Raw genomic sequence first — 12,366 nt, 5'->3', positions numbered from 1 at the left:
GAAAGGCAGAAAAGTGGACTCTGGCAAACTCCTCCTGCTCCCGGGGAAGGGCTGGGTTCTCCGTTTTACTGAGATACCGCTTTAGGGAACTCAGGGTAGAGAAGATGTGGTCACCATCTTCAGAAGATGAAAGAGTGTGAACAGCTTCCTGGACGGTGAGCCGGACAGAAGAAAGCACTGGATCCATCCTGTTCATAGGAAAGGACATGAGAAATGCAAGGGGCCATGGGCATCCACACAGGACCCAGTCTCAGATAAGAAAGCCTTTTTCATATACTCTCAGAAACCTCTGGTCTTCTATTAAGCTTCCTGGAAATCCCATTCCTTCCCACCCCTGCTGTCACCCAGCAGTATCCTCCCCCTCAAGCATCTGTCACTGTTTCCACTAGAAGTCTGTTTCAGGGCCTGAGGCCCTCCATGACACCTTCCACAGCAAGGCAATCTCCCAAGGACATGTGCCAGTAGACATCTTCAGTTGTCACAACTAGGAGCAATAAGGACCTAGGATGCTGTAAACATCCCATAATGCACGGAACAGCCACACACAACACCGCCTCCCGCCCCCGCCTTCAAGAAAGGACTATACAAACCAAGTGCCACAGTGCAGAGGCCCAGGCAGGAAGACCCTGGTCTAGAGGCACCCATCAATGCTCTTCCTACTCCCTGATGTACCCATCTGCGGTTCACCTAGACAAACTCGCTTCCTTCCCAGAAATTACAACTATCTGTGGGCAGTATTCACAGGTCAGAAGCCCCTGCAGACCTAACTATCATTGAGTAGGCATCTGTCACCAGTGCACCCAGCCACTTGATAAGGCTGTATTAGGGACCTTAGAGTGTCTTCACGAGCCTGGGGGATCCCAGACCAGCCGGGTCTACCCGAGCTCCCGCACGCAGTGCGCCGAGACCAGCGACTGGCCCGTCCCACGCTCCCTCTGCAGCGAGCGCCCAGATCCCACCTCGTGGTGTGGCAGGAAGGGGGGCCTCGTGGGACTGGGGCGGATCTCGGGGACTGGAGGAGGGGTATCGGTGGAGGGCAGAGGTCGCAGGGCGGTGCGCGACCGCTCGGTCCCAGGCGTGGCTGCGGCGCGCTCAGGCCCCGCCCCGCCGCTGCCGACCCACCGTCGATTCGCTACGGCCGCGAGGCCCAGTTCCACGCTCGGTTCTCAGCGCGCGTGGCCCGAGATCACAAAATCTGCGGGCCCGGAGAGAGCTGCGGCTAATTTCTTTGAGCCTGTTGGGCTGGTCCCCGCTGGCCGATCGTGACGAATCTGCGGCTAAACCGGGAAGCCGGAAGAGGCGCGGGGCGGGCGGCCTCATCCGCGCCTGCGCTGGATAGGGAGGGGACCTTCAGCGCGTAGTCCCGCTTGTGGTCTGGGTTGCGTTCCTCCACGTGGCTCCGAGCTCGGTTCTTCAGTCTCTGAGGGGCCAGCCTTCCGTCTGCCAACGTGTCCATCTTTCCCGGAGTGGTCACCATCTCTCCCTGCACTCCAGAGTCCCAGTTCTCTCCCGAGTGCCACGCGTGCGCGCCTCCACAATACCTGCTGAGCGCCGACCAGGTGCCAGGCCTCGCTCCCCATCCCTGAGGCAAGACCCTGCTCTCTCCGAGCTACAACCCCTACAGGGAAGCGCACCGCATCAACGGGGATGGTTTCAGGGATTCAGGAATAAAGCAGTGTAAATGAGTCAGGGTTCTGAAATACCTGCACGTTCGGCACGTGACAACCAACCGCAGGTGGCTATGGAAAGAAAGCTGGAATCAAATAAAAGGAACAGGTCATTTCCTTGGTCGCACCAGCCATTTTTTAAGGGATTGTAGCTACCTGTGGCTAGTGGCTGTTACAATGCGCAGCGCACATAGGAACCTCCCGTCCTATAGGCAGCGTCGAGGAGCGATCTGGGAAGACCTTGCAAAGAGGTGCTATTTCAGCCTAGACGATCCTTGTGGGGAAATCTGGGAAACATTTATTCTTTCAACATACATTAATTAAATGACTGCTGCATGCAGCAAGCACTCTTCAGGGCAGAGAATGAAGCAGATAAATTCCCTCCTCACAGATCAGGGGGACAAATGAAGTACATGCGCAATATGCCAGATGGCAAATATGGATAAGAAAAATTAGGCGGGGTCAAAAGATGAGTGACCGAGGGCAGTCCCATTTTAAACCGTCCACCTGGGTGCAGTTAGGAGAATGGGCAGTAGGGGGTAGCCCCAGATGCAAGGAGTCCCGCTGGGCCAATTGGTGCAAAGACTGATGTGGTCCAGGTGGTGAAAACCGACTGCCTGACCTGGGATGTTTCTGTGAAGTTAGAGTTGATGTGGGGTGTGACAGAGAGCAAGGAGTCGAGGATGATGCCTTCCTGGGGCTCTCTGAGAATTCCTCCCAGTCCACTTCTGGATTAGAGCTACTGCAATCATCCTTTATTCCCCTATTTTCCTATTATCCAGTAACCTCACAAAACAGTACACAGAAAGTAAGTTTCTTAAACCTTGGTATATCTGGAAAATGCCTTTATTCTTTGCTCCAGGTCAATTTACATTTGAGCTAGATGCACAATTTTAAATGAAAATCATTTTCACTTGGAAATGTTAAGGTTTGCTCCTCTGTCTTTGGCAGCCAGCACTGTTACTGAGATAGCCAACAGTTCTCTGGGGAAAGTCTCAATCCTTCCCATGCGACCAGGCTTTCTCTCTGGACATGGTTCGGATCTCCTCCTTGTCTGCTGTGTTCCGACACTTGATGAGAGGAGCCTTGGGGTCAGTTAGTTGCCTTTCCTTGATTCAGTGCTCTCTGACATGTGGTCTTAAAAATGACAGATGCCCTTGTCTGTGACACCTTCCTGGGTAATCTTCCTAACAATTTTTTCCATCGTTTTCTTTAGTGTCACTCTTTACAGTTTCATTTTGTTGGATTGATCTTAAATGTAATGTTTTCTCTCTTTTTCCATTTCTTTGTCTTTCTCCCCTACTTTCTGGCCACTTGCTTTAATTTTGACTTTCAGCTTTTCTGTTATTTTTTATTTGGGGGGTGGGGTGGGTCAGTTTTTATTTCCAAGAGCAACTTCTTCCTTTCTGATTATTCCATTTTTTGTAGCATCCATTTCTTGCCTTGTGGACATAAAACTTTTTTTGTCTTTCTGAGGGTATTGATTAGAACTTTTTTGAGCTTTTTCTTGGCTCTCAGCATTGTTTCCTAGGTTCCTTTTCTGTTTGGGCAGATTTTCGTTGTTCCTGTTAGAAGCTTCCGAGTGTCTAATCATCCTTGGCTGAGTTTTCATATTAAGCAGGAGACAGTATACAGGGGGACAGGTAAGAAAGGGCTTGTACATCTGCAAAGACCTTTTTCCAAATAAGACCCCATTCGCGGGTATTGAGATTAGGACTTGGACCTACCTTATTTGGAGTCACAATTCAGCCCACTACACAATCTATTCCCCAAAATAAATTAAAGTGGCTCCCAATCTCACGTCTTTTGCCTAACCTAAGAGAGAGATGGCATCACAGGACGCACTGTGCATGATGGGATACTGGGCCCCACTGCAGAGTTGGCTCCAAGGACTTCCTGGCCTCAGCCAGGTTCCCTGTCCTGCTCCAACTTCCTTTTGTGGGAACATGAGTCCATGTGCCCCTGCTAAAGCAATCACCCCCTTCTGCCTCTGAGCCAGCCAGACCAAGGCTTCCACCCTGTAGAATTATTTTCTAAAGAAACTGTATCTGTTTTAAGCTTGTCTCCTTAGGAACCCCCAATTCTCCAGAGCCCGTGGGCTGAAAGGCAAATGCCTTTCACTCGGTGGCAGGAAATACCTGACCCTCAGCCAGAGTCAAAGAAGGAAAACCTTTCCACTTAGAGCTAGAGGGAGCATGGGCTGAGGCAGGAGCACAAATCATCCTCCCATAGTCGGCGGTGACACCACTCCTCGTCCATCTCAGAATGGGCTGCCTGGGCAGGAAGACCCTGTCTTTCTTCCTTATTTTTGTGCCTATATATCTGCATGGCGCTTTGTCCCAGGAAGCTGGCCCTGCAGGGCAAAGAAAACCGTTTTTCGAGAGGCTCCGCCGACTGGAGGAGCAGGTAAGTATACCTACTCTGTGGAGCGGTTGATTTTTTTTTTTTTAATTGACAAAAGAGGAAGGATGGATGTTACAGAAATGGAATAGTATCGGCACTCTGTGACCACAGATGTGGAGTTTGTAGTTCTTTTTATCAGCCAACATTAATTTCACCTATAGTTGGAAACCAGCAAAAAAGGTTTCCTGGGCCTTGTTCTGAAGACAATGAAGATTCTGACACATGAAGGTTGGGTGGCAGTCAGAGGCTGGGAGGGGGCGGGAAGCCCCCAGGGATGTGACTGAAGGCATGCTGGGGCCATGGCAGACAGATGGGACAGCGACACTGGGCATGGGGGTAAGGTCTCATGTCCACCCTGAAGCAGATGCTCCCATGTGGGTTGATAGCCAGTCCCCGAGCACCCTGCATGTGTCAGTCCTGTGTCAAGTACTCCCCACTTTGACCCCCACGAATAGCTCACATAGCTCGGGCATCCATCCACTCACAGGGAGGAGCCTGAGGGTCAAGGGTGAAGAGCAGGAGGCCTCACCCTGCACAGTGCTGCTGAGTGACCTTGGGTTCGTGCCCTGCCTCTCTGAGCTCATCTGTGAAGGGGCTGGTCGAGGTGATCCACTGGCTCTCAGTAGGCACCACAGAAGTACAGCAGGGAAGGCTTGTTCCTTGCCCTTCCCTGCCCTGGCCCCCATGGTTACTGTGTGTCCTCCGCAGTTTCAGAGTTTCCGGGAGGTGACCTTAACACACCTGCAGGCCATCGCCAGCAACTACAACCTGTCCTTCAACATTGATGCCCGGTTCCAGAGCCTGGCCCAAGAGAGCCAGGCCGTGGCTCTGGTGGTCAACCAGTCACAGGCTGCTGTGCAGGGTGACCTGGGCCACCTCAAGACCTGGATGAAGAAGACGCAGCGCAGGAGCCGGAAGGTGGACTCTAGGCTGCTGGCCTTGAGCACCGCCCTGAGTGAGAGGAGCCAGCAGCACACCCAGGAGAGGAAGGAGCAGGAGGCACAGAGGGAAGCCCTGTCCAGCCTGGTCCTGGACGTGCGGGCCCTGCAGGACACACTGGCTCACCTGATGCATGTTGTGCAGAGCCAGGGTGCCAGACTGGCTAGTCTCAAGGGGTGGCTGCAGGTGGCTGGCCTGGGTACCGAAGACCCGGTCTGGCCTCCTGCCCAGCCTGGGCCACCAAGCCCAAGCTCCCCAAAGCTGCACGGGGCCAGGCAGGTGCTCAGAGCTTTGCCTGAGCCCAGGGACCCACCCCAGGACTTCGCTGGCCGTCTCCAGGGATCACAGGAGCCCCCAGACCTAGGCAGTCAGAGGGCACAGCCTCCTGAGACACCGGGAGAGAGTAAGTACTGTGGAACTGTCCTTCGCCCATCTGCCTCTATTTCTCCCTCTCACTCCTCCTTAGGTCTCCAGTCCCCTCCCAAAAGCTGTCTGCTTGGGGCTATGTGGAGAGGATACTGGCTTCACACTCTTCATACGGCACCCAAAAGAAAGGGGCCATCCAGGTGAAAGACAGTCTTCAGGTCCCTGGCAGGTCAGGCCACCCCCCTGCCTGGGTATTAGGAGTGAATGTGCACATATGACAGGGTGCTGCCCAGCGGTCTGTATATGCCCACTCCAAGTCAGAGACTGACCTCATCAGGACTGGCGGGATCCCACTGATGCCCTCACCAGCATGAGCCCTCTCTGCGGTAACCCCGCTCAGCCAACACCTCTGTGGGGTTTGTGCCCACCCACGGAGGTTCCCAGGGCTTTGTAAAGCTGGCTCTGATATCCCAGGTGAGGTGTTCTCCACTGCAGCATTACTGACATTTGGGGCCAGGCGGTCCTTCGTTGTGGGAGCCGACCCAGGCACTTTAGGATGTTTAGCAGCATCCCCAGTCTCCACTAGATTCCAGTTCATCTTTAACTTTCATTTTTGATAGGTTGATCCCTCTGTCTGGTTTAGCAGCCCCCTGGGCCCCTTAATTTTAAGCAGTGTTCCCTTTCCTCCCAGGGTCTCTGGTGGCCTCACCAATAAGACAAGACCAGTTAGTTGACCCTAAGTAAACCACCAGGACTCCCAAGAAATGAATAGCTATAGGGTTGCTCCCAAAAGCTCTGACAACTAAAACTGTGTTCAGACATTGCTAGATGTACCCTAAAAGCACAGTTACCTCCAGTTTAGGACTGCTTCCCTATGACAAGAGCCCCCAAGGTAGAAAGAGAAGCTTGGGGCCGGCCACAGAATGCCCTGCATCCTTGAACCCAATGGGTCGATAGGCTAGGGAAGTATATTTTCAGGCTCTGCCCCCAGCCTGCTGATCAGAACCTTGGACCAGATGCAGCAGCCGCAGGCCCACGCCTGCCCCACAGACCCTTCTGTCAGGCAGACCTGGCAGGACATCTGGTCAGCAGGGCGATGGCTCCCAAAGATGTCCAGGTCCTGATCCTGGGACTCTGTGGATGTGTCACTTCATGTGACAAAAAAGACTTTGAGGTTGTGATTTCGAAGTGGGAGATGATCCTGGATTATGGTCCAGTGTCATCACAGGGGTCCTTGTAAGAGCAAGGCAGGAGTGTCAGGATCAGAGATGTGACGAAGAAGCAGAGGTCAGAGGGATATACTTTGAAGATGGAGGAAGGGCTGCAAGCCACAGATGCAGGCATCTCTAGAAGCTGGAAAGGGTAGGAAGGAGCTTATCACTGAAGCTTCCAGAAGAAACCAGCCCTGCCAACACCATGATTCTAGCTAGCTCAGTGAGACCTGTCGTACTTCTGACCCCCAGAACTGTAGATACTAAATCTGTGTTGTGTTGAGCCACTGAGTTTGTGCAGATTTGTTACAGCTGCCACAGTAAACACACAGAGGCTACGCTGGTGGTAGAGTGTCAGCTCAGACCTGCTCCTTAGCAATGCATATGACTGCCCTGGTTCTCAGTCTTCCTGCCTACCAGATGGGGCTTGTGTGTGAAGATAATGAGACACAAACCTCACAGTTAGTGATTGATGAAGATCAGCTTCTGAGGTCTCAGGCCCACTTGCCTGGGGCAAAGGGCAGTCCTTGGAGCATGGGTGTTTCTGTATATTTCTCGAAGCTTCTCGGTATTTCTGGGTGGCTTTGTGGTGCAGAGGCTGACTGTCTCCCCTGTGTTTCTAGTCTGCAGCGTGGGCCTTGCACTCGTCTTCCCGAATGCCTCCACCGAGAATGTGGTCTTCCTCAGTCCCAGCTTCCCCTTGGGCCTTCGGGCCCTGTCTGTCTGCAGCTGGGTCCGCACAGCCTTGGGCCGCCTGGGCACCCTCCTCTCCTATGCCACCGAGGAGAATGACAACAAGCTGGTGTTGCACGGCCGGGACTCCCTGTCCCCAGGCTCCATCCACTTTGTGATCGGAGACCCGGCCTTCAGGGAGCTACCCCTGCAGCTGCTACTGGACGGCCAGTGGCACCACATGTGTGTCATCTGGACATCCATCCTGGGCAGGTACTGGCTCCACGTGGACCGCAGGCTAGTGGCCACTGGCTCCCACTTCAGGGAGGGCTATGAGATCTCTTCTGGTGGGTCCCTGGTGCTGGGCCAGGAGCAAGACAGCATGGGGGGTGGGTTTGACAGCTCTGAGGCCTTCGTGGGGAGCATAGCAGGTCTGGCCATATGGGACCGTGCGCTGGTCCCCAGGGAAGTCTCACACCTTGCCACTGGGAAGGAGCTCCCTCCGGGCGCCATCCTGACACTGGCCAATGCCACGTCAGTAGGTGGATTTGTGCAGAGGGTGAACTGCACCTGCCTAGAGCTGTGTCCTTGAGACCTCATCACCTGGGAGCTATGGTCATGCTCTAGGCTGGCAGGGGAACAAGTCTCCAGCCGTGCCCGGCCACCCCAACCTCAACACACTCCACAGAGAGCCCCCACCCGGACTGGGAAGCAAAGGGCAGGATGCTGACTCCAACCTGGGCCAGGCACACCGGCTGTCTAACATAGAATGTGGGCATTCCATGGGGGGAGGGGGTGTCAAGGAAACTTGTAGAGAGAGAGGGCAATGGGCAGAGGTGGGAGTCGGGGTCCCTGAGAATTGCATTCCTTCCCTCACCACAGCATCCTTACAGTCACCCACTCTGTAATATGACATCATTTCAACAAGATCTGACCTGGTAAGATGGGAGCACTAGATTCTCACAGGGCCTCCTCTTGTGGCCATTATGGGCTACTTCCTAGAGAACTGCTGTTTTCCTGGAAACTGCGTGGGTGGCATGTGAACAGTCATCGCCCTCTCTCAAGGTGGCTTATGGAAGTTTCCCTTTGGGCGATCCTTGTTCCAACATCTCATGAAAAGGGCTGGAGAATCCATTTCTTGGCCCCCAACACTATAGCCCCCATTCACCAGGAGCCCAAGGGGTTCCCTCAAAGTCCTGCGATGGCTGGTGAGGCCGCCAGAGCTGCCAGGAACAGGAACCCACAAAGAGCACAACCTATTCAGAAATAAACATTAACGATGGAAAGGCAATGCTTTTAAAGCAATTGTATTGGAGTATAATTTTTCATACTGTAAAATTCACCCAGTTCAAGTATAAAGTTCAAAGATTTTTGGTAAATTTACTGAATTGTGCAACCATCACCACAATCCAGTTTTAGAACATTTCCATTGCACCCTCCACACATACACACAAAAAAATCATGCCAATTAGCAGTCTCTCTATCCCTACCCGAGCCCCGAGCCCCAGTCTCGCTACCACTGATCTGCTTTCTATCTCTGGATTTTCCTGTTCTGGACCTTTCATATAAATGGAATCATATAGGAGTTGTCCTTTTGCATCTAGCTTCTTTCACTCAGCAAACTTTCTCCAAGTTCATTCATGTTGTAGCATGTGTCAATGCTTCATTCCTTCGTGTGGCTGAATACTATTCATTGTAATGGGTCACATTTTGTTTATCCATTCAGCAGTTGATGGATATTTGGGTTGTTTTCAGTTTGAGACTATTGTGAATAAAGCTACTATATACGTTCTCATATGGGTCTTTGTGTAGACATATGTTTTTATTTATCATAACTGGATACCTAGGAGTAGAATTGCTGGATTGTATGGTAAATTCATGTCTAAATTTTCAAAGGAACTGCCAAACTGGTTTCCAAAGTGGCTGCATCATTTTATAGTCCCACCAACAATATATAAAGGTTCCCATTTCTCCATACTCTTGCCAACACTTGATATAGTCTGTCTTTTGGACAACCTTTTTTTTTTTTTAGAATTTTGAATTGTCATGTAATAAAACATGCCTTGACAATTAGTACAGGCATAGGTTTACTTTAAGTTTCAGTGTGATGTAAATTAACCCTATAATATTGGTGATTCATCAAGAAGACCCAAACGTACCACCCCCTGGGGGAGGTGCCCTAAATTGGTCCCTTGGGTCCCTCAGTAGCATTCCTATCCCTGCAGAGCTGTCTGTGGCCCCAGCAATTCTAGGACTTCAGCTGGAAGACTCAGCCTAACATCTCCCCAATGCAATCTTCCATGAGTCAAGGTCAGAAGAGGCGTTCTAGTACTGGAAACCCCCTGGGCGGCCACGTGAAGCCTTTCTGGATAACTGGCTTCTGCTTCCTCTTGCACATCCCAGGCTTTGTCCATTTCCTCTTGCCTTTTCTGGAGCTCTTGCTCCATACCAGTTTGCCACTGAGGTGGGAGGGATAACGACTTTCCTTTGGGAAGACTGGCAATTTGATTAGTAAATATTTCTCTAGGGACAGCAATGTCCCTAGCTTCTTTCACTCAGCAAACTTTCTCCAAGTTCATTCATGTTGTAGCATGTGTCAATGCTTCATTCCTTCGTGGGGAAGTAATGAAGCATTGACACATGCTACAACATGTATAAAGAAGATCATACAGAATGTTATTTCCCATCCCTTCCCTGCTTTTGGGTGCTTATAATGCCCTGGGGGACTCAGGATGTGTCACTGAGCACAGCAGCATTCTGCTGTGTGTCTGAAGACACTAAAGCCACAGAAGTTTGGTGGAAGGAGGCATCACTGTGGGTTGCCACATTTGGGACACTTTGCTGGGAGGGGGCCCTCCAGGATCACAGAGCAGCCAGGTCAAGGACTTGGAGTGGGAGTAAGACAAGTTGGTGGGAGCTCAGGTGGCTGGTAGTTTGGCAAGGGCCAGCCTGTCCAGCTGAGGGGTCTGAGCTCTGTCTGGCAGGACAAGAAAAGCCAGTCCAGGTTTTGGAGCAGAGGAATCTGAATGTGCATCTTAAAATATCCACCATCCCTGTGGGCTCAGTGACAAAATACACATGCATTTTGAAGCATGAGCCACATCCACCCCTAATTTCATCAAATTCCACCTTTGACCTGATCCATTGGGTTTCTGTAGAAAGAGGACAAAACGACCCAGAGCCCTCCTTTTGCTGTAGGAGCAGGTCCTGACACGGAGCCTAGGCTGGGTTCTCCCTTTCCCCACAACACCTACCCTAGCCTATTTGTCCTCTAAAAAGTCTACTTGTCCAGCAAAAGCACAAGTTCACTTGTCCAGCAAAAGGACAAATTCCCTTGTCCAGCTAAAGGACAAGTTCGGGCTCCTTGTCTGACAGGGATGACCTTTGGGATCAGCCCTACCCTGCTTAGCCACAGAAATGGTCCATGCTCTCCGCACAATCCCGTCATCGTATAGACCGTTCTCATTCCCCTAGTGCTCTGCTCAGCTCTCCTGCCCGCCTGGGCACCTTCACGCAAACCCTGCTCATTCACTCAATTCAGTCAAACCAACCAGGTCTGACCCTGCCTGCTCCTCAGGGCCTTGTGTGAGACAGCTTCTCGTCCTAGCCTCCAATGCCCTTGTCCACCAATTGGGGGTCATCACAGTCTTGTCACCATCACTAGAAAGAGCAAAGATAGGTCACACTGATGAAGAAACATGTTTTTTATAAGAAAGTAGTTTTTAGTATTTCCTGAAAAGTGTTGCCCAATAATCATGGGGGAAATTCACAACCCTGTTGGACTTCCTTCCTTTTATTTTAGTTTTAGTTTTAATTTTATTTTGAATTATGTGGCGAGAGGGACTCCCTTACCTTCTCAGCCTCAGAGTCTCTAAAGAACTTTCAAAATCTTTTTAAGTTTCAAACCTAAAAAAAAGTTGCAAGACAAAAACATTGCATGTCATAAATATCCTAAATTCATCAAGTGTTAACATTTCATCGCATTTTTTCCTGTAGGTAACTACATGTTATGGTTATGATTACATTGTGAATCATTTGAGACTGAGTTGCAGACATCATATGACAAGAGCATTCTCTTACATATTTCAGTATGTATCTCCTGAGAACAAGGACCTTTTCTGATACGACTCCTAAAATGATCACACAATGCTATACTACTACTACTACCTAATGCATAGTGCATAGCCAATCTTCTCCAATGTCCCAATAATGCCAGAGTAACAGAAGAGCCTTTAGTTGCATTGTCTCTTTAATCTCCTTTCATCTCCTTTCATCAAAGGCAGTTTCTTGGCATTTGTTTTTCACGACACTGACATTATGAAACAGAGCTGACTCGTTGTTAGCAGTTGTTCCCTCAATTTAGGTTTATCTGATTCCCCTGCCATCCCGCCCCTCCCCCCGCCCCCCCGTGACGGGACTCAGAGAAGGATTTTCTGCAGGAGTACTACAGGAGCATTGTTGTGTCCTGCCCAGTGCAGCACATCTGGAGGCTTGTGCCGATGCCAGCCTATCATCGTGATAATAAGCTTGTCCTTGGTTCAGGTGAAGTCTGCCAGATTTCTTACAGCAGGTTTCCCGCAACAGATTTTCCCCCTTCCTCACTGTAATTTGCAGGAAGACACTGTGAGACTGCGTACATGCTATTTTCCAGCAAACCTGAACCCAATGGTTTTAGCTCGCATTAATGATTCTGGCTTGAATCAGTTATCACTACGGTTTGTGCAAAATGGTGATGTTTCTAATTCCATCTTTCCTTCCACGTTTATTAGTTGGTGGCAATCTATTGCAAAGAAGAGAGCCCCTCATCTCCCGCCTCCACCCTCCTTCACTTTTTATCCGTGTGGACTCCGGGTTCTTTTTCCATTCGCTATGCCGTGATTGATTACAACAGACTTGGGCTATGTTGACAGACTGGAGCCCCTCGAGCGGGTTCCTACCTCCACCAGACTTGGGGTGAGCCTCTCTTCCACACCTCAGATGCTGCAGAGGCCAAGCCTGCCCCCACACCGGGCCCAGCGCCCGCACCACAATTCCCAGAAAGCTCCGCGCGGGCTTGGTTTCCTCCCTGTGGCCCGCGGCCTAGGTCACGTGGATGCCACTGGGTCACG

General features: G+C 51.1%; 1 protein-coding gene and 1 long non-coding RNA gene across 5 annotated transcripts; one reads left to right on the top strand and one right to left on the bottom strand.

Annotated features, from left to right (window-relative positions):
* The first annotated feature begins 2,662 nt into the window (after positions 1–2,662).
* On the top strand, positions 2,663–9,033 carry PTX4 (pentraxin 4). Of its 4 annotated transcripts, none has more exons than XM_039884885.1 (4): positions 2,663–2,758; positions 3,220–4,073; positions 4,779–5,412; positions 7,210–9,033. In XM_039884885.1, the coding sequence occupies exons 2-4, from the start codon at positions 3,933–3,935 to the stop codon at positions 7,848–7,850; spliced, it is 1,416 nt and encodes a 471-aa protein (XP_039740819.1). In that variant the 5' UTR covers positions 2,663–2,758; positions 3,220–3,932; the 3' UTR covers positions 7,851–9,033. The 4 variants fall into 4 exon arrangements, with proteins under 4 accessions (XP_039740819.1, XP_039740818.1, XP_039740817.1 ...); XM_039884884.1 differs by having other exon boundaries at positions 2,663–3,310; positions 3,726–4,073; XM_039884883.1 differs by lacking the exon at positions 2,663–2,758 and having other exon boundaries at positions 3,990–5,412.
* Positions 9,034–9,275: 242 nt separating this feature from the next.
* LOC120620225 (uncharacterized) lies at positions 9,276–12,362 on the bottom strand. The gene is made up of 3 exons (XR_005657780.1): positions 12,196–12,362; positions 11,111–11,164; positions 9,276–10,918 (listed from the first exon to the last, which is right to left on the bottom strand). It is a non-coding gene; the product is annotated as an uncharacterized LOC120620225 (long non-coding RNA).
* Between the last annotated feature and the right edge of the window lie 4 nt (positions 12,363–12,366).

This window comes from Pteropus medius, unplaced genomic scaffold (assembly GCF_902729225.1).
Source record: "Pteropus medius unplaced genomic scaffold, Ma_sr-lr_union100, whole genome shotgun sequence".
Taxonomy (NCBI): Eukaryota; Metazoa; Chordata; class Mammalia; order Chiroptera; family Pteropodidae; genus Pteropus; species Pteropus medius.
This window is presented reverse-complemented; position numbering and strand designations above follow the sequence as displayed.